The 21,240-nt window shown below is 33.3% G+C and overlaps 1 protein-coding gene across 2 annotated transcripts in view; it reads left to right on the forward strand.

The window, feature by feature from the left end:
* The window catches only part of LOC145241525 (threonylcarbamoyl-AMP synthase-like), a 37,968-nt gene extending 17,786 nt beyond the window's left edge, over positions 1–20,182 (forward strand). Inside the window, exons 4-6 of one of the 2 annotated variants that reach the window (XR_013862566.1) lie at positions 7,369–7,505; positions 16,659–19,946; positions 19,979–20,182. Coding sequence is in view for 1 of the 2 variants with exons in the window: in XM_080104568.1 (XP_079960694.1) it covers positions 7,369–7,505; positions 16,659–16,719 (198 nt within the window). In the remaining variant the exon portion in view is untranslated. Of the gene's footprint in view, positions 1–7,368; positions 7,506–16,658 lie in introns of both variants that reach the window. The other variant, XM_080104568.1, reaches the window with a different exon arrangement.
* Positions 20,183–21,240: the final 1,058 nt, after the last annotated feature.

The following is a 21,240-nucleotide window of genomic DNA, read 5'->3' on the forward strand; positions in this document are numbered from 1 at the left end:
ATGGTGTGTGAGCACCCGGAGTCGAGAAGAGCTGAACAAAGCACTTGGTCCACGTACACATTTATTGTCGGTTGCGCCTCAATTAAATCTTGTCCGGGGAACAGGGCGGCGCTGACGGCCTGCCCCCTGATGCATTTCCCGCACAATTTTGGGATAAATGTCCATAGCTACCACATTGGAAACAGCGCGGGCGCCCCCGCCCCTTGTTAGTACAATTTCTTGCGATATGGCCTCGCTGGCTACAGCAGAAACATCTCCCATTGGTCGTGGGTCTCAAACTGAGACTCTTTTCAGCATTAGTCTTGGCTGCCTGCGCCATCATTACAACCGGTTCCCTCAGGTCCTCCTCATCTCTGATAATGGCTCGAGCGCGTTCTAACAAATGTTCCATGGGCATTACAGATATGCTGGTGGAAGCCCTCAACAGTTCCTTAACATGGGTGGGAAGGCCGACCACAAACGCATACGCCAGTGTTTGCTCTGACACTCCATTGCCAAATAGAACTGCAAGTTTCTTCAGCTCCGCGAAGAAGACATCCACAGTTTCTCCTGGCACGAGCTTCCTAGTGGCAAATGTTTCGTAGGCCGTACAGGGATCCATGGCAAATGCCTTGTATAAAGCATTTTTTATACAGGTAATATCAGCCTTCTCCACAGCACTCAGTTGCTGATATACACTTAGGGCGCCTCCAGCCAATCTTAGGGGAATCACAGTATGCACCCCCTTTACTTCACAGAGGTTGCAGGTCAGCTCAACCCTTTCGACCCAGTCGACAACAGAAGTGGATCCGTCGAATTCGGGTATCAGTTTTAAATCAAACTTTGCCCCAGCCATAGTTGTCCAGGAAAAGAGACAAAATGAAATAGCCGAAATAGCTTATGACCTTCACCTTCACCGAGGTGAACGATTTATATGACCTTCACCGAGGTGTGCGACTTGACACACAAAAATAAACCGCCTCTTAATCACCTGCTAACGCACGCGTCACTGTAACGTCCAATGACAACAACAACAACAACAACCTTCTCACTCGACCTGCCTTTATACCACTATCTCAATCCCTTCTCTTGCGCATGCAGATTCCTGACAACCTCGAGACTTCTGCTTATAAAAACCCAAGTTTTGTTGTCGCGCATGCCTATACAAGGCACAAACACGAGGGCGTTTGTTGTGTTGGTAAGTACTACACATATTTCATCACCGAGGAGGAGAAAAATAAGATTCAGAACTATTTTCACAGTTTAAGTCGATAGTTGGAGTTATAACAAATGTCTGTTTTATATTTGTTTGACAGTTTTTCTTACGATAAATTAGATTATGCAGCAGTCTTTTATTTTCGACTATTTTTTGTCCATTTTGACTGAAGTAGGGGTCCATATCCTTTTATATGATGTAATTTGATATTATATCATGAAAATGGGCTCTAATGGGTCGATCGAAGTCCTTTTCCAGCTCTAGATATTGATCATAACTTAAGATTAGATTGTTGCCAAATTCACCAAAAAATCCTTAAATTTTTATAAAAATGCCAATTTTGAGGCTTTAGTGTCTGGAAATGTCAAATATGCCGAAAGGTTTTATTTGATTCTTGTAATTTCCAACCCAAAGTCACTTTAAAAATCCAAAGGAGAAGTCTGGCAAAGCACCACAGTTATGTTTTTTTCTCAACAAAATATCACCCCAAACAAGCTCTAAAAAAGTGCTGCGGCATCACCTAAAATGGTAAAAATAAGGTACTTCCTCTCATTTGCCATCTTTCTAACCATGATTTTTGGATTCCTTGCCCTCAAAACCTTACCTGTGTGAATATTTAGCTCCAGAGCTTTATTTTTTGCAACAAAAATGCAAACTTTGTAAAACGCCGGGGGGTCGAAAATTCTACGTCATGAGATAGCAATTTTTGATTTCCAGGCCAAAACCGACTGTGAAAAAAATATGTTCCTCAAATCCAACTGGGCTGAAATTGCAGATTTCTCTTAGTTTTAACCAAAAGTTTGTATGGTGTAAATATGAAAAAAATCCAAGAGGGGGTGTGTCGGGGCTGGATGAATTGGACTGGAATAACCCTAATGAAAGTCAGGGTACAATGACCAGATCTTTGTGATAACATCCAATCTAAGAATAATACTCCAAATAATACAAATTAACCTCATTCTTGTAACGTAGCCAAAATGAATCTTTGTCACATAAACAGATGGTCATTGTGCATATTGTATGATGTCTCCGTTTCTCCATGGTGGTAGTAGTAGTAGTATTGACTGTATAAAATTATCTCTTTTGTCCATAATGTAAACTCCTCTCTTTTCTCTCTTCTGTCGTTCTACATATAATAACAGCAGTTTTTGCTTTGGGTTTTAATAATCTTTTTTAATATGGCTTTATTAGCACCATCCAACTACTACTGTTCTCATCTTGAGTGCCATTTTTCATAATGTTTCAGTCAATGTAATTTTCAACCTTCTTCAGGTGTATCTCTTTGAACTCTGGAATGTTTCTGTCAGACTTGAGTTTGACAGGATACACCTGAAGAAGGTCGGAGATTACATTGACCAAAATGTGAAAATGACACTCAAGATGAGAACAGGAGTCCAAATAATTCAAATGACCACTTCTCATCTCAAAAATTCAGAAATGTAGCATCACACGATATTAATATGTACAATTTGACAGTTTCATACTATTTTTACATGTTTCTTTACATTGTTCTTGCATAAGACGTATTAATATGTAGAATTTAACACATTTGGTCATATAACAGGTTCCCAATTTTTTTACACGGTTCTTTCCATTATTAATGTACTCTGCAAGGTCTTTGAAGCTGCAATGGTTGGGGGCAATAAAGAACAGACGAAACTGTTGCATCATTTATTCCTCTTTTTTATATTTGCAGAATGTTGGTTTGATTTTATAGCTCCTCTATCTGGCCATATCAATTTAAATTATGAAATATACTTGTTGTCGTGTTAGTGGTTGAAAGATACAATAACAAATAAATATGTATTAAAAAAGTACATAAAAGAGGTAATTGAACAATATCTTTACTCATGGCAGGACTAGTTGTGAACGATCATCTGCTTCACGTGTCTGTCTGACTCTCTCATAAACTGCTTCTAATTTCCGGAAATGACATCATGAAATAGTTCAACATTCCCGATAGTAGGAAGGCATTCCCAACAATATTGATGAAGTAAATTATTTATGTAATTTTACTCCTAAGTGTTTTGTAGAAACGTGCATATATGAAACATGTTTAGTATTGATTCACACAGCAAGTTTCAGATATTTAAATCATAATTAATGTTTTGAATTGTTGAAATATATTAATCTATTATATTAATACAAATATATTAATCTATTATATTAATACAAATTCAAAATTCTACCATTTAAAAAAATCAAGTGATTTTTTTTTTAAATAAATTAATTTAAAAAAAACAAACTTTCAATTTGTAGCAGTACCTTCGTCAGGGTAATCCAATATTTTTTTTCCTGGGACAGATGTGAAGCAAAGTTTTAAGGTTTAATGTTTTTGTACCACACTCACCCTAGGTAGGTTGAACCAGTTTCCTCCAAATGAGAAAGGTTCAAGAGAATATTAAATTCACAGGCGCTTCCTGGTCACCTGTAATGTTTTGTGCATCTTTGGTCAGGAAGTCAGTATCTTCAGACAGCCTGATCTGGTAGTACCAAATACCTTAACAGCTGTTACCATTCTGGTTCAAAGTAGACTTGGGAACAATGGAAACTAAGAGGCAATTTCATTCCCCACAGCCCCCAAATAGGGCCTGACCACTGGATGTCTTTTTCAATTAATCTCTGATATAAACAATTGATCATTAAGCTTAACTTTAACTACACCTTTAAACTGTATCCTGGATACTTGATTATGTTTTCTGATTTTATTAAGGAATGTATAGGAATTCATTTCATCTTGAATTGTTTTAGTTCAGTAATCACTTTAAACTTTTCGTATATATATATATATATATATATATATACAGTGATGATCATATTTATTGGCACAGTAAAATAAAAGTTAAATTTTGTCTAATAAATTCTAAAAAAGGGATTAAATTAAAGAAAATAACAAAGTATATTATGTATTTTTAACTGGCCTTTCCGATGCAGCAATCGGATTTTAGAAAAAATAAATAACAAAGGAACAACAAACATAATTGCAAAAACCCCTTGTTCAAAATTATTGGCACGATTTATTTAATAATCAATTGTATAGCCTTTGGCCTTGATTACCTTCCTCAGTCGCTTTTCATAGTTTACAACCAAGTTGTTGCACTCTTCAGTAGTAATTTTAGCCTACTCTTCCTGGCAATAATCCTCCAATTGAATAAGATGCTTAGGCTTCCTTTGCATTACCCTCAATTTTAATGTTCTCCATAAATTTTCAATTGGATTAAGGTCTGGGCTTTGTGATGGCCACTCCAAAACATTAATATGATTGTCCTCAAGCCATTTCTTAGTCAGTTTAGCCGAATGCTTTGGGTCATTATATTGCATGAACCACCAACGACGACCAAGTGAGAGCTCTTTAGCAGAGTCTTTCAGGTTTTCATCCAATATTTTAACATAATCTTCCTTTTTTATGCTACCTGTGACCTTAACAAGTCGCCCTGGTCCAGAGGCAGCAAAGGATCCCCAAAACATCAAACTGCCTCCACCGTGCTTCACTGTGGGTATGGTGTTCTTAGGCAGGAAAGCTTCGCCAGATTTTCTGTAAATATAAGACACTTTATTATGGCCAAATAACTCTATTTTCGTTTCGTCAGTCCATAGAACACGTTTCCAGAATGCAACATCTTTATCAATATGACGTTTTGCAAAGGCTAGCCTTGCTTTCAGGTGCATAGGCTTCAATAAGGGAGTCTTTCTCGGACGACATGCTTTTAAACCAGCTCTCTTCAAAACTCTACCAACTGTATGTCGAGATACATTCACTCCAGAGGTGCTCTGTTCATCAACAATCTCCCCAACAGAGATCCTTGGGTTTTGTTTTACTTGTCGAACAATTTTCCGTTCATCTCTTGGGGAAAGAATCCTTTTTCTCCCTCTACCCTCTAAACTCATAACGTGGCCTTGCGATTTGAACTTGTTTATTATGGCTCTAACAGTGGATTTGGGAAGGTTTAGCTTCTTTGAAATCTTATCATAGCCCTCCCCATTGGTATGGCATGCTACAACAAGCTTCCTGACGTCTTCGCTGTGTTCCTTAGTTTTAACCATGGCGATTGAAAATTATAATTTAGTCACTTATAATAGTTTAAATAAATCGCTATCTAAAAATTATCTGAAAAAAATTATTCACTGAATTAGCGTTAAATAAGCATAATATGGCTATAAAAAAGTTCAGAAAGCACGTAAACCGGAAATTGATTGATATTATACTGATACTAAAAGAAAAACAAAGCCGTGCCAATAATTTTGAACAAGGGTTTTTTGCAATTATGTTTGTTGTTCCTTTGTTATTTATTTTTTCTAAAATCCGATTGCTGCATCGGAAAGGCCAGTTAAAAATACATAATATGCTTTGTTATTTTCTTTAATTTAATCCCTTTTTTAGAATTTATTAGACAAAATTTAACTTTTATTTTACCGTGCCAATAAATATGATCATCACTGTATATATATATATATATATATATATATATATATATATATATCTTTGTGAATTATTTCTTCCTAGCCCTGTAGCATAATATAATATTTCGTTTAATAATGATGTTACCTAAGAAAATATGAGTGTCAACCTAAATAGTATAATGCAGAAGATATTGTTGGAAATAAATCCTATTTGTTTACTACATGTGTGTGTCCCTCAGATGTAGTGAAGTCATCTTTGAATTTGATGAAAAATTATTTATTATTTAATAACTCTACCTACTCAGCATTACCCAGGATGAAATAGTGATTTTAGTTTTTAAACCTTTTTTATTTTCAGTTTAAAAAAAAAAGGAAAAAGATTTGTATATGTTTTTTTTTTTTTTTTTTTTGTTACAATGAATAAAAAAAATAGTAACGTGTAAGTCATATGTGTGTGAGTGTGTGTGTGTGTGTATATATATATATATATATATATATATATATATATATATATAAAAAGTGAAAGTGTCTATCTGTGTGTCTACATTTCCCTACGCAATAACTCTGTCAATTTTCAGTCTACAGACTCGAAATTTGATATACAGGGTACTGAGATTCGGGAAAATCTTTGTAATCCGTTTTAGGCCAGAAATTTGACTGTTAAGGGATCAACGATTTAACTTTTGAGAACTCTACCAAACTCCTCCGTGAATTTTGGGTATAAACAATTGAAATTTTAGATATAGGTTCCTTTGATATGGATCTAACTTAATAACTTGATTTGAGCCTAAAGCAATAAATGTTAAGGGGTCAAAGTTAAAAAAAACTTGATCTCTGCGGTATCTGCCAAATTATTCAGACAATTTCTGGTCTGTAAAATGTATGTAGAATTTCAAATGTTTGATTTGAAATTTTACATAAAAGATATTTAGAGATAGGGCAAGCTTTTTAATCAGTTTGGGTCGAAAATTTGAGCTACCAATATATAAATGTATGTATGTTTGCATGTCTGCCTAAAACTTTCGACAGAGGTGATGGATTTTCACAAGATCAGTATGGTTTTGGAGCTTGACTCTTCAGACGACAAATACCAAAACATTGGCTAAAATCATTAATTCCTTCACCCTCAACTGGGCACTTTTCAACAGGGAAGGGTCGCTTTTTTTGCCAATATTTTCGAAAGTCATCCCCTCTTTTCGATTGTCTAGCCTTAATTTAAACCTATGTCACTTCCAGTTTGACGGTGGTCGTAACAGCAAAGATGTCCGGTTTTTTCCCCGTTCTTTTCCTCCTTCCCGGTACGGGTTCGAGCAGCCTGCCCGCCGAGCAAACATGCTAGTATATATATATATATATATATATATATATATATATATATATATATATATACTTTAAATATTATTAATATGGAGGAAAAATGAAAAAAATGCTTATGTAAGGTACATAACTTCTATTATGCTTTTAAAGTTCAAACATGAGTTATCTCCCATTATTATTGCAGTAATGCTTAGAAATAGACATCATTCATGAATAAGGGCTAATCTGATGTCTTCCGTGCAAAAAATATTCTGAACATGAATAATTGTTTGTGCAAAGAATTTAAATCAAATTATAATTTTTTTTCTTCGTAGTAACATGGACCAATGTTAACAAAATTGGCCATTTGGAATGAAATATTGATATTTTAAAAATAAAGATGATTATATCTAAAAGTGAAACTTCACCTGACTTAATTTTATATATTAAGATTCATGTTTTCTTTTTTTTAACAGGAGTTTGAGAACTTGTGGCCGAAATTGGACCTGATTTGTGATGGTGGTATAATTGAAAGCAATGCTCGTTCACGCCAAGGTTCGACTGTGGTTGATCTCAGTGTTCCTGGAAAGTTTAAGGTTTTAAGAGATGGAAGGTAAGTCTGCTACAGAAGGGGAGAGAAGAGAGATCTTTTGAATTCTCATTGAGTTTAGAAAGTGCAGTGGAATTACAGGTAGATTGAGAGATAATAACCAATTTCAGTGCTAAAATTTGAAATATTCAGTTTGGTCAAAAAAAAAATGCAAAAAACGTGACAGGTTTAATATAAAAAAAGATTGTTTATTAACTCTATTTGTACTTCTACAATGTGGACATGTATTGCGATGAATGTTGAGCAATGTTGCAAATACATAACAAATGTTATTTGATGATACATGTAAGGAACTGACAAACTTGTGATTAAACAAGTATCTAGTTCTAGATTCGACCACTCAGAAAATCTATTAGCCATTTTAAAAATATATATAATAAAGTGTCTTAAGATTGAAGCTTCATGCAGAGAAAGCAAACCACTTGAGCATCTACAGAATTCATATCCAATTCAAATAAGGAACCTCCCTGATACATCCATTGAAGACAAAACAAAACGAACAAACAATGCAATTTAAAAAAAACAAACAAAACCAGCAGGCTGCCTGGCATTGCCTGGTTGTAAAATATGATACTTCATGCAGATTACATATTATAGAGCAAATTCTCTGTTGACTATTAGATTTTATCCAAAACATATATACATATATATAGTAATGGTTTCAAAAGTTAAAATGATTATGGTGCCATCAGCTTTAGTCATTATTAACACTTCAGTTTTCATTGTTACTTACTGAGCTATTGTCAGATGGATATAAAGGGCTAAAAATTCAGTGAGTTCAAGCTAAAAATCTACATGTACACATGCTTAGAAGTTAGTGGATTTACTCCAGTCAAAGTAGTAATACACGGATGAAAAAAAAACGCTTTGGATAATCACAGATTTCAAGGTAGTTCTACTAAAATAGCCATATTTTTGAAACCAAAGCACTTCAAGACTTCAAAATACTACTGTTTTGTTCGGAAATGAATATACTTTCAAATGAATTAATAAATATGAATGTACATTATATATTTTAATAGTTTTAAGCAAATAAAGTGATAAAAATGTGAACGTCATAAAATGGCGTTTTGGGTAAGGTTTTGTAATGACCCTCTGTTTTCTAAAGGCCCGTACCATGATTGTATGAATAATATCGTCATGAAATTTAGGAAACAATCAGAAGAGGTGTCAAGTGTCTGAAATATTTTTGACCATTTCTTTTTTTGTTGTGTTAAAAATAAGACAAGTATTGAACATTTTGAAAAAAAAATTTAATCGGACACCCACTAGTAAGTAAATCATTCTTTTTACTATCTTTATCAATTAAAAGTATTATTCGATGTTGAGTAGGACAAGGACCTACCCGAAAAAAATGTTTCTATTTCTTGAGTTTGGTCAAATTAATTTAGTATTACTAGCAGCAGGAGCAGCAGCTGTAGTATTAGTCATAGCACAGTATAAACAACACGCGTTCTTTAATTTTTATTCACAAACGAATTAAGAAAAACATGAAAATATGAATATAAATGTTCTGATATGTTTAATTAGAGCTATTTTGTTATCAGAATAACATTAGTTTAGAACTATTCGGTTTTCAGAATGTATAACAACAATCCCAACCAATTCGGCGTAATTAATCCATTATAATTTCTCGCATTTCTGGTTAAATTTAAAAACATGGTTAAAAAAACAAAATAAACTTTTGTAGATATATAGCTTGCATGCACTTTTATTCATTGCATTAGTTTTGAACAGCGAATTAAAACAATGTTTTACTGCGAACAGCATACACATAGATTTGAAAAAGTTGTCAAAAAACAAATATATAACAAATAAATGTTATCAAAGGCAAGATAAGTTACTTTTCTACCTAACTGGATATGTTTTTAGTGTTTATATTTAATGTAACATGTTTATTCAGCTCGAAAAACAGTGTTTACCGATATATTCGAAAATTTAAAATGGCGGCCGACTCTCTTTGAGGCGATAAGTTTGAGAAAATGAGTTATAAATAAAAAAACTAGACAAAATACTGTTAGGAACTCGCTCAATATATGTTACTGTGACATAGGCGGATATATATTTGACGGGTTTTTAGCAGTATTTTGACTAGTTTTTTATTTTTAACTCATTTTCCCAAACTTACCGTGTGAAAGAGATAGTCGGCCGCCATTTTTAACTTTCCAATACATCGGTAAGCACTGTATGTTTTTCGAGCTGAATAAACATGTTGCATTAAATAAAAACACTAAAAACATATCCAGTTAGATAGAAAAGTAACTTATCTTGCCTTTGATAACATTTATTTCTTATATATTTGCTTTTTGATAACTTTTTCGAATCTATGTGTACAGCAATACAAACCCCGTTAGTTTTTTTTCTACTTATTAAGCGAAAGGTATTTTTACCACCTGCTCCAGCGTAGTATAAACGGCCTATGGAATAAACACCTTCAACCTCGAAAATAGAAATCAACAAATTTATGGAATTTTCTTCGAAATTTCGTAACGCAGTTTCTTATTAAATTAAAACTAAATATAACATTTGCTGACTTATTTACCTGTTGAATACACACACACCCATATATATATATATATAGCTTTCTGTAAGATATTTATTTGAAATTAAATTTTTGTGAAACTAACCGCCCTCCCCTTCTAATATTGTTTTTGTCGTTTTTGTTTCTGTCAAGTCTTCAGTAAGTTCACAATAATTTTCCTTAGCCCTACAATTAATTCAAAGTCCAAATGACAACCCTCCCCATATTCTCATTGCATAGAAACCCTCTTAAAACCACACATAATCGTCTTAAAAAAAATAAAACAAAAAACATACAGGATTTATCTCCCATAAAAAAAACAGTTAACTGCCCTAAAATGCTAGAATGACTTGTAATAGGGAATTATTTTACATTAAATTCTAAAATAATTTGCTTATCTTTCATTAAAGTTTTTTTCATGGCATTTCATACATAATTGCCTAAAAAGGTAGAATCACATTTTGGAGGGGTGGTCAGAAGGGGTTGGGTGGGGTTTAAACAGAAGGTATTAATCTACAGTAATACCAAAGAAATATTGCAATATATTCATTTTTAAATGGTCCTATGTTTAGATTTAAGTTTTTTGTACGTAAAGCACATTACAATTCAACTTTGAGTTCTCCAACTTCTTTTCTGTTTATGGATACATGGCATTTTTAAGGAATTGCAGCATATTTATGCATATTTACTGCAGATTATTTGGAAAGCATGAAATTTTGGAGATTTTCAGTAGCATATTCTGATTCTTTGTACAAAAATACACTTATATGGTAAATTTCATTGCTTAGTCTTGTGTTTTACCAAAGATATGACATTTTTACTGAAAATGTAGTGTAAAAAATGTGACAAAACGCATATGGTCTTAAAGAGGGGAAAATATCCAAACGTGTGAGGCACAAAAATAGTCATAACTTCCTTAATTTTAATCAGATTTTTAAAATTTAAAAAATTCTTTCTTAGCTCATCAAGCTCTTTATGTATACCAATATTGAAATATTTTAAGCTATTTCAATTTTTTCATGTGTATTGCTAGTCAAAGGCAAATAAAAAATGTTCCCGAGGTCCAAATATCCTGTATATCAAGTTTCAAATCTGTAGACCAAATATTCAGAGAGGGGCTTGGTAGAGAAGTTTTGCGCGCACACACACACACACACACACACACAGGGTCACTTATATATAGGTTTGTGTGCTAAGACATTTTCATCTTAAATAAATTCTATACAATTATGCACAATATAAAAACTATGCATAAAAAGAATTAAGTGTAATAGTTAAATGAAACCAATCACTAATAAGAAATCATAAAAAGTGAATAATTAATTAATGAACACAAGTTTTTCAAAGGAATATGCAAACTTCATAAAGTCGCTTGCATATCTGGTGACTGAGTATATTAAGAAATTCATTTTAATAAATTTTCAATAGAAAAAGAAGGCTTTTAATATCAATGTCAGAGTGAGAAAAAATTCATCTTTATAGGTGTATATACACTGCTGATAAAAAATTTAACACCACTTGCAAATCTTTAAAAAGAAACCTTTTTTTAAGGATAGATTTTAAACTCTTCTGACTTAAGGTTACTAATACTAAAATCTAAAAGGTTATGGAAACAAAAAGGTACATTCCAAATATTTTATTTAAAAATTTGCATTTTTATTAAATTAGGCTTTTTACACATGATAAAAATTATAAGACCAAGGGTATAAATTGTTAGATTTATGGTAATTCTAATATTTTTGGTTCAATTAGAGATTTGCAATCACTGTGTAAAGGTGTTACCATGCCTAAAGCAAGAAAACTAACCGAAGTTGAGTGCTCTCGAATTCTAGCATTCCATAAGCAAGGTTTGTCACAGCGAGCGATAGCAGCTAAGGTAAATCGCAGTAAAACTATTATTTGCAACTTTCTAAAGAACGCTGAGAATTATGGAAAAGCAAAATCCTTTGGTAGCCCCCCCCCCCATTTCTCTTGCATTGAGTAGCAGATGCAATCCTCTATCTATATAAAAGCTAAGTATGTCCAAGGATGGAATACTGCTGCCATATCTGGGCAAGAGCTGCTAAAAACAGCCTATCCTAGCTTTACAGAGTACAAAATAGACTTCGTGGCTTAGTGGGGGATGCCCTTTTCTCTTCCCTGCAACCTCTCTCCCACAGAAGAGACGTTGCGAGCCTATCCTTGTTTTATCATTATTTCCATGGCAGGTGCTTGTCTGAACTCTAATCGCTGGTCCCCTTCGCCAATCTTTCACGAAAAACACCTGTCTAGCTGAATCCACTGTCAAAAATTTTCCCCACTCTTTATCTGTGCCTAAATCAAAATGTAGGTTCCATGAACAAAGCTTCTTTCTTATAACTGCACGCCTGTGGAACTCTGTTCCGTCTGCCTGCTTCCCACCTGACTACAACCTGGATGTCTTCAAGTCCAACGTAAACAAATTCCTAATGAACCGCCACCTCAAGTAAACACTTCAATAAATCTCCACACTAACGTACTGTACTTGCAATAACCCTTATCCCTGAGTGGCTTCCGGGCCTTGATAAGTGGTGACCACCATGTAAAAAAAAAAAAAAAAAAAAAAAGAGAGAGAATCAGACCGGTTGTTATGAATGACAGAGGACTTTCTTCTAGTCAAATTAAGGCGGTTACAGATGCTGATTGCAGTCTAATAACCATCAGACGACACTTACAACAAAAAGGCATGGTAAATAAAAAGCGTAAACAAATTCCTCGACTGCTTCCACATCACAAAGTGGACCACTTAAGATTTGCTGGGGTCATTGGGAAGTGGAAGAAAGTCCTGTTTTCTGATGAGAAAAAATTCAATTTAGATGGTCCTGATGGCTTCCAGCGATATTGGCATAACAAAACATGCGCCTTGAAATTTTTTCCACACGTCCTAGCAGGAAGGGTCCGTAATGGTATAGGGTGCCTTTTCTTACAGAGGGAGGATGGAGCTCCAGGTGGTGCAGGGTCATCAGACAGCAGCTGGTTATGTTAGCATGCTACAGAAAGCATCTTCGATGATGGAGGTTGTGGGGATGGATGGTTATTCTAACAGGATAATGCTGCAATCCACACTGCAAAACGGACCTTGAGCTTTCTGCAAGAAAATGGAGTTCATCTCTTGGGATATCCTGCATGCTCACTGGACTTGAACCCAATTGAAAATGTTTGGGGATGGATGACAAGAAAGGTTTATCAAAATGGCAAACAATATTCAACAAAAAATGAACTTCATGAAGCCAGCTTCAGAAACTGGAGCAGAATCCCCCGCACCTTAATGGAAACCCTTATTTCTAGCATGCCCTGAAGAATTTTTAAGTCATCAAAAGCAGTGGGTGTAAAACTCAATATTAAGTTTGATTGTTGAATGTTTTCATACACTTTTCATACACTTTTTGTACAATTTAATAGAATTTTTGTCTCTGGTCTTATAATTTTGATCATGTGTAAAAAGCCTAATTTAATAAAAATGTAAATTTTAAAAATAAATCTTTGGAATGTACCTTTTTGTTTCCATAACCTTTTAGATTGTAGTATTGGTCACCTTAATTCGGGAGAGTGTAAAATCTATCTTTAAAATATTTTTAAGTGGTCTTAAATTTTTGATCAGCAGTGTGTGTGTGTGTGTGTATACATATATATATATATATATATATATATATATATATATATATATATATATATATATATGTGTGTGTGTGTGTGTATACATATATATATATATATATATATGTGTGTGTGTGTGTGTGTGTATACATACATATATATATATATATATATATATATATATATATATGTGTGTGTGTGTGTGTTTTGTGTATTAGCTTTATTTGTAATTTCATATATATTATGTTATTTCATCAACGTTATCAGCAGATGCCTTTAATAGATTCATTCATGCTTACTTTTCTTTATAACTACTTGACTACTTGCTAGTTAAGGTTTTCTTTAAGCATTTTAATTCACTTTATGAATCCAAAATGACCTAATTTGCATCAAGGCCATTCAACCATAACAGTGCACGTAACTTGTATTTTATTCTTTTTCACCCCAAACAAGGTATAGTGCTACTTGGAATGTAAGGAACTACTATTTGTAATTGTCTAACAGGAGACTGTGGGGAGCTGAGCAGTGAGATGCTTGTTCACATTACATTTAAACTTCTGTGTGTTAGTACAGTCAGAAGCAAGAAACAAAGTTTATCCGTCCAAGGGAAGAAACTATTAGAGTAGAACGCTTTTTGGTATCTAGAGACCCCAACAGTGAAGGCGTGGGATTTTACTGCTTGTTGGGTTAGTTGGGAGTATGTATGTCAAGAGGGCACAAGTGTTATGAGTTCATCAGAGTACATTCCATTAAAGTAATTGTAAATCAGGCACAGGAATGCGACATTGCAGCAGCAGTAGGACAGAGGTTTGAACTTGACCGACAGTGCGGAAATTATTGGATTTAAGACTCCTTGAACCCAATGGTAGATGCAACAGTCCAGATGTGGCAATAATACTCCATGCATGGGTAAATTGTGGCTTTGTAATAATATAGGAGACTCTCTGGTGTGAGTAATTTTCTAGCATGGTAGACGGAGCCCATCTTTGCAGCAGCCTTGGCAATGTCCTCAATGTATTTGTTCCACTTCATGTTGCCTATGAATGTTACATTGAAGAGTTTGAAAGATGAGCTCTCAGGTAGTGTTATTTGGCAATTGTAGGTTTTACAGTGTCTCTGACCATCACAACCCATTTTTGTCAACCTGAACTTCGTCACACAGTATGGCTAGCTTCTGATTGCATAGTTGACAATTAACTACTTGAGTTGTTGCCTATGTCTTCAAGTGCCTACCAGCATGTTTGTGCCAATCGATTTAATGAGCTGAGGGAAGGCCTCGTAGATCAACTCTCCTCTTGGTGCTGAACTGTATTCCATAAAGTCCAACCCCTCCTCAAGATCTGAACATTAAAGATTGACATACCCCTCAGCAGAACGAAACATTCAACTAGTGTGACATCGTGTGCTATCCTCACCCCCAACCCGCTTGACAGCAAATGCAAATTTCGACGCTGTTTCCATGGTTTTCTCTTTCATGTTCTCTTTTGTTCTATTAATGGCTGCCGAGCGGATATGCAGCTTTCTAAGGACTAGCCTGATGAGGTCTTTGTTGTTGGTTGATTTCAGCTCATCTAGATCTGCTCCAAACCATGACATGCCTTCAACTGTCAAACTTGAAACTGTCCTCAACTGTTGCGCATATTAGACTGTCTGTAAACTGTCCCTATATCTATTGACCTCTGTTGTCTAGTATTTTTGTCCCAAATCACTGGTACACCTTGATTAACAATCCTATTTTAGTTCCCTTTGTGTGCCTTAGTGAACAACTTTGTATATCTTTTTTTCTGTTGATAAATTATTATTTTTTATTTTTATTTTTTTTAAAGTTTTTTTTCCCTCTATATTTTTACTTTCTAACACTTGGGTGTGGAATATTTATTACACTAGTAGTAGAAATATAATATGGTTTAATCCCCCATTCAGTAAAAATGTACAGATCTTCCTCAAAACTATAAAACAAAAAAAAAAAAGCATTTTGCAATATGAAAATCCTTGACAGGAAAACATTCAAACTTAATTAACATTGCACAATTATTAATGCTACAAATAGTGAAAATGCGTAACTATAAACTGAAATGCATAATTGATAAAAGGACAACATAAAGCAGATTGGTATTGATTTGCCATCCAGCGGGATCAAGGATTCAACCTAGCTGAAGGAGTTCTGGTGAAAATCCATTAAGTGAGTCTTCTAACAACCTTGTCTCTGTCTCTGCATTTGTGTGATATCTGTAGATAACGGGAGGTTTGGTAGAATATAACTTTAGATCTTTCCCTAGATCTCAAAGAAATTTTTTCTCAAGTAGCGTATCTAAAATCCATTCCAGGTGCTCAATTACAGGTGAATAGAATTTTTTCCTTTTTTGATTTATGAAATTTATTTTTTGAATTTTTAAAGATGAGGATTCATAATTTGAACCACTATTCTCATTTTGGATTTTATTTTCACAACAATTTCAACTCTGGAATCTTTCTGTCAAACTCGGGAATCTGCACGAATCTGTACTTGGTAAAATTAAATTGTAAAAGTTATTCTTCTGAAGGTTGAAAGTTCAATCTTCAGTGTGGGCGACACTCAAAATACAATTGCAAATTACTTAGGACTTCTACCCAGTCATGGCTGATGGAATGAGAGCATGCAAACTCTGTGAATTAAATGAAGGATTGTGTTTGAAATTCCATGCAGATTCCTGAGTTCGACAAAATACACGTAAAGAAGGTCAGAGGTTACACCAACTGAAATATTGTGAATATAACAGTCAAGATAAGAACCAAATAATACGAACAATAATACATTAATAAATAATACGAACAGTTTTATTTGCTAAAAATAATTGTTCGTATTATTTATTAATGTAGAGTTACTTCCCTCTGTTTGGTGTATTGATCACATTTTTCTAAAATCTTGACATTTCAGTCACATAAATTATTAATGGAAGTAAAAATAATTCCAGGCAATGCTAAAGAAATAATAAAAAAGCATGTATTATAATTGTGGTTTCTTTATTTCTTTTTTGTAGTGCTTATGACGAAACTATCTGGATTTTGAAAGACAGATACCATCTTAAAGAAATCAGCTAGCAGCATCTGTTACTCTTCACACAAAACCTTTTTCAATTTCAAAACAAATGTTGTAAAATTATTGGGAACAGAATCTGAAAGTTGGAGTCTGGAGACAGTAAGGATTGAAGGAAGCACAAGTTAATTTTGCAGAAACTTGTTTGAAAGTTTGATTTATTTAAAAACAATTTTTTAATGAAAGAAACCTTTTTTATTTTTTATTAAAAATCTTGGAATTTTTTATCAGGAACTTGATTTGTATTTATTTGCAATCAACTATACCAAGTCAAGAGTTTATATATATTTACTAATTATCTCCCCTTACCTTTTACATCATGCATGAAAGTCATTTTTTTTTTTTTTTTTTTAATAAAAAAAAAATACTTTTTTATTCATGAAAAAAATTTGTAAATTAGAATCATCAATGAAAAATGAGGTTCTACTTAAAAAAAAACCCCAAAAAACATTGTAGGTGATTATGTGTAAACATCCGGAAAAACATGGTGTAAAGCTTCAAAAACATTTTAGAATTAGCAGGACTAGTAGAAATGAGAACTATATTTCATCAACAAATATGTTTTGATAAAACTGGTAAAAAGAAACAAAAACAATCACATGCAGCAAATATGAGTTTATTTACATTTCTATGAAAATAGTGTTCATTGTATTTTAAATATAGAACTGACCCAAATGAGATCAATTAATAAATAATCAAAAAGTAATATTGTGCCGCATAGTTTAATACAAATAATAAAAATCACATTCTAAAAAAACAATCTTTAATCTACTTCTTCAGCCTGGCACCTCTTGGCAGACAAGGTTCTTTTTCTTTTCCCTGTTTCTTTCAAATGTTCCTTTTTTTACATAAGGTTTTGCTGACTTCTTTCTTCAGTGAAAAATTCACTGCACATCGAAATTATGAGTTCCTTTCTCACACCACTACAACAATGATCATATTTTATGATATTCAAAAACGAAGCTACATCAAAGGGAGGTCACTCTTGTAGTCTTGTCTAGGGTTGCCAGATTGGCTTTTTTAAAGCGACATTTTTGTGAATTTGGCCTCTTTTTTTTTTTTTTTTTAAAGATTGACCTTAAAAAATTGTATTTGACCTTTTTCAAAGCATAACGTACGGACGAACTAAAGAAGGGACAAGCAAAATATCTAGATTTAGAGTAGTGAATCAGTTTTTCACACAAATTTAATGTAAAATGATCCCCTATTTGCAGGTTATTTTAGTGTTTTAGGGCAGTTAACCAAATTTGAAAAAAAAAGTGAAGCATGCATGGTCCCTCGTGAGTGTACAGTGTACGAGGCATAAAAAAAATGACCAAGTTCAGCATTTGTCCCCCCCCCCACTCTCTCCCATTTAGCCCCAAACATCCCCAGAGGATGTCAAATCCTAGTGAAAATGAACGGTGCAGTTTTAGACCTTAACATATGTAAATTTGACTTCTGCACCAGGCAAAAAAAAAAGAAATGACTAAGTCCATCATTTGCGTCCCATAAAAAAAGTTCCCAAGGCCTTAACATATTTAAATTTGAGTTCACCACCATGCAAAACTGCTAAATAGACATACACAGAAAATGTTGGACAAATATGGTAAAATAGTCCCAAAAATGGAGTGCCTTTATTAGCCCTAAAATAGCCCCTAGGGCACACCCAAGAGTTATCCTGAAGTATAGACAAATAAAATTATATAGAAATCAGTTAATTACAACTTTTCAGAAAGTTTTATAAAAATCCAAGGCACAAAAGTCTCAATTGTAGCCATTTTAACCTGAAAGGCACCCTTGGGGTGGGGTGGGGTGGGGAGCAACCAAAGTTTTGCCTGAAAATCTGTTGTGTTACTTTTGTTACTCATATCATGTTTAATGTTTGTGCAAAATTTCTAAATATTCCAAGGCATAGTTAATGAGAAAAGTGCAAATGGATGAACAGACAAGGGTGAATTTATAGGTCTTTTGTAGGGGGACCAAGAAATATGTGCATATTCTTTTTGGAGGTAGGGATCATGTTGAAAAGTTAGTAAAATCCCCCCCCCCCAAAAAAAAAATTTGACAATAAAGATAATGTTATGGAAAAAAATCTAGAAAATAATACATTCATAAAAAAAATGTTTTAAAAACATAAAACTAGTATAGCTACCTGCTGTTGCTCGGGAGGAGCATGGATAACAACATAGAGTTAAAAGTTTGTGCAACATCTTTTAAAATTTCTCTTGATTCTCCTTTTCTCCCACTATATCACCTTCTTTCAGCCCATATCTCTGTCTATAATTCCTTCTCTCATTTTTCTGGGTAAAAGAAAAAAATGAGATTTTTATCCAGAATTGCCCCCATATCAAAAACAAATTAAGAAAAATCTGTATGGTGCATATACCTGTGATAAAGCAAAAAAATGTTCCAAAAATCCTGTAAATTGAACAAGTAGTTTTATCTTTATAAAAGAACATTTTTAAGTGATTAATGGGAATTTGTAGGCATTACAACAAAGCTAGTAAGTTTTGAATTATTGAGTTATCTTCCTCTGTTTCTTGTCATTTTTTTCAAATGGAGGACGAGACCATCTTCAGATACTCATAAAATTTGATTTTCTTATTTAAAGATGAAATTACTTGATCAGTTTACATGATTTATGAAATATTTTTGTATTTATATCAGAAGTGAAAGTAATTGGTTACTTTCATTTTTATTATTATCAGTTATTAAGCCTTCACTTTTTTCATAAAATTTGCATATGTGTTTATTGAGGTGAGCTAGGCACATATACATTCAATTTAATATTTAAAACAAAGAAATAAAATAAAGTTTTAGCAAAGAAAAATTTTAAGATTATTTGCAGTGAATTACAGCCCTCATCAGATTACAGTGCTTGTGTAGTGTGTTCTGAGTATGAACGGAGAATCCCAAAAGAGCACAGACTATTCCTAAGTTTGAAGGCAGACGATACAAATACAAAAGTGCAGTTACATGTTTACTTATATGTAAATATTGTTGAGTTTGATATTGTTCAGGTTGTCAGATGGTGATGATGGCTAAGTAGTTAATGATAGACTGAAAACCTGAGTGTGTGGAGTTCAAATCAAGTTTGTTCCACAGAAACATTTTCATCAAAACCCAGACTTGACCTTGTGAAGAGGAGGTAAATAAAATAAAATTTTTGTATTTGTGATATCATAAAAATGTTAATTGGACTGATTTATGTTTTTTTTGTAAGGTATAACCATAATTTGTTTTTTGTAAGGTATGACCATAATTTGTTTTTTTTTTTGTAAGGTATGACCCATAAAAGCTATACCAGTAAGGTGAGTGGGAACCTGCTGTACATGTTTGCCAGTTTCTGTTGTGTGGACAAACTAGTGTATTCGGAATTTGTATGCGGATAATTTCTAGTTGTGCTCAAACATGGGGCATGTGTTTTAACGAATAAAAAAAAAACATTTTGTGTTAATTTAAAGAAATAAAAAAATTAAAACTTTTGCTCTTATTTTGCATTAAATTTGATAAAAAATTATAAATCCTAAAATCTCCACCTTTCAACTAACTCTATTACTAACCCAAACAAAACCTCTTGTAAAAACCACATGTAATCACCTAAAGCTTCCCCCTCCCACTTCTAAAAAACAGAACAGACAAAATTTTTCTCACAGGAAAAATATAACATTGATTAACTTCCCTAAAATTCTAGAATGGTCTGAAAATGTAGGATCATTTCATGTTAACCTTTTTTTTTTTTATAAATTTATAACTGATCGGCCACTCTTAAGTTTAAAATAATTGTTCTTGTTTTGATTTCTCACCAGGTTTCTCAGGATGTTCCCACGTAATCCCCTAAAAAAGTAGAATCACATTTTTTTTTTCTTAGTCATGGTTGTGGTGAGAGACTAGCTGAAGGTGTTAATCACTAATAATACCAAGATTATGTGTTTCAGATTAAAAAAAATTGATTTACTTTTAATTCTTTGCTGGTGTCGGGTTTTTATAAGACTGAATGGAGTCACATTTTTGCTGCCATTTAGCAAATCAAAAGTTGGATGAAAAAAAAAAATTACTATCTTTATTAAAAAAATATCTTTTAATTCTTTGCTGATGTCGGCTTTGTAAGACTGAGCTGAGAGTTGAATTTTCTTTTTGCAGTCTACTAAATCAACGGGTATTTTTTTTTCTTAGTGGTGAGGGTGGAATTTTACACTCGTACTAGAGTTCGAATACGAAACCGGTTTCAATTGTACGTCGCAATATTTGCATAATAGTTACCATTCAATGTCACTATAAATCATGATTGTCTTTCATTTGAGGATGAGTGTATGGATTATGAGTTATTCCCCTGGATCCATTTTAGGTTAAAAGTTATCTCCCTTGATTTAATGCCATCCCTGGAATTTTTCATCGCTAAGATGATCGTATAAATTAGGCACCGCCAAAAATGGCCGAAAAATCAAGTTTTTGTTGTTTTTTAAAACGAAATAACATTCATTAACATCCATTATTTCTGAGTAACTTTTTTTTTTCCAGAAAGATAAAAGCCTGAATTTTAT

Source organism: Euprymna scolopes, chromosome 20 (genome assembly GCF_053919585.1).
Source record: "Euprymna scolopes isolate OS-2025 chromosome 20, ASM5391958v1, whole genome shotgun sequence".
Taxonomy (NCBI): domain Eukaryota; kingdom Metazoa; phylum Mollusca; class Cephalopoda; order Sepiida; family Sepiolidae; genus Euprymna; species Euprymna scolopes.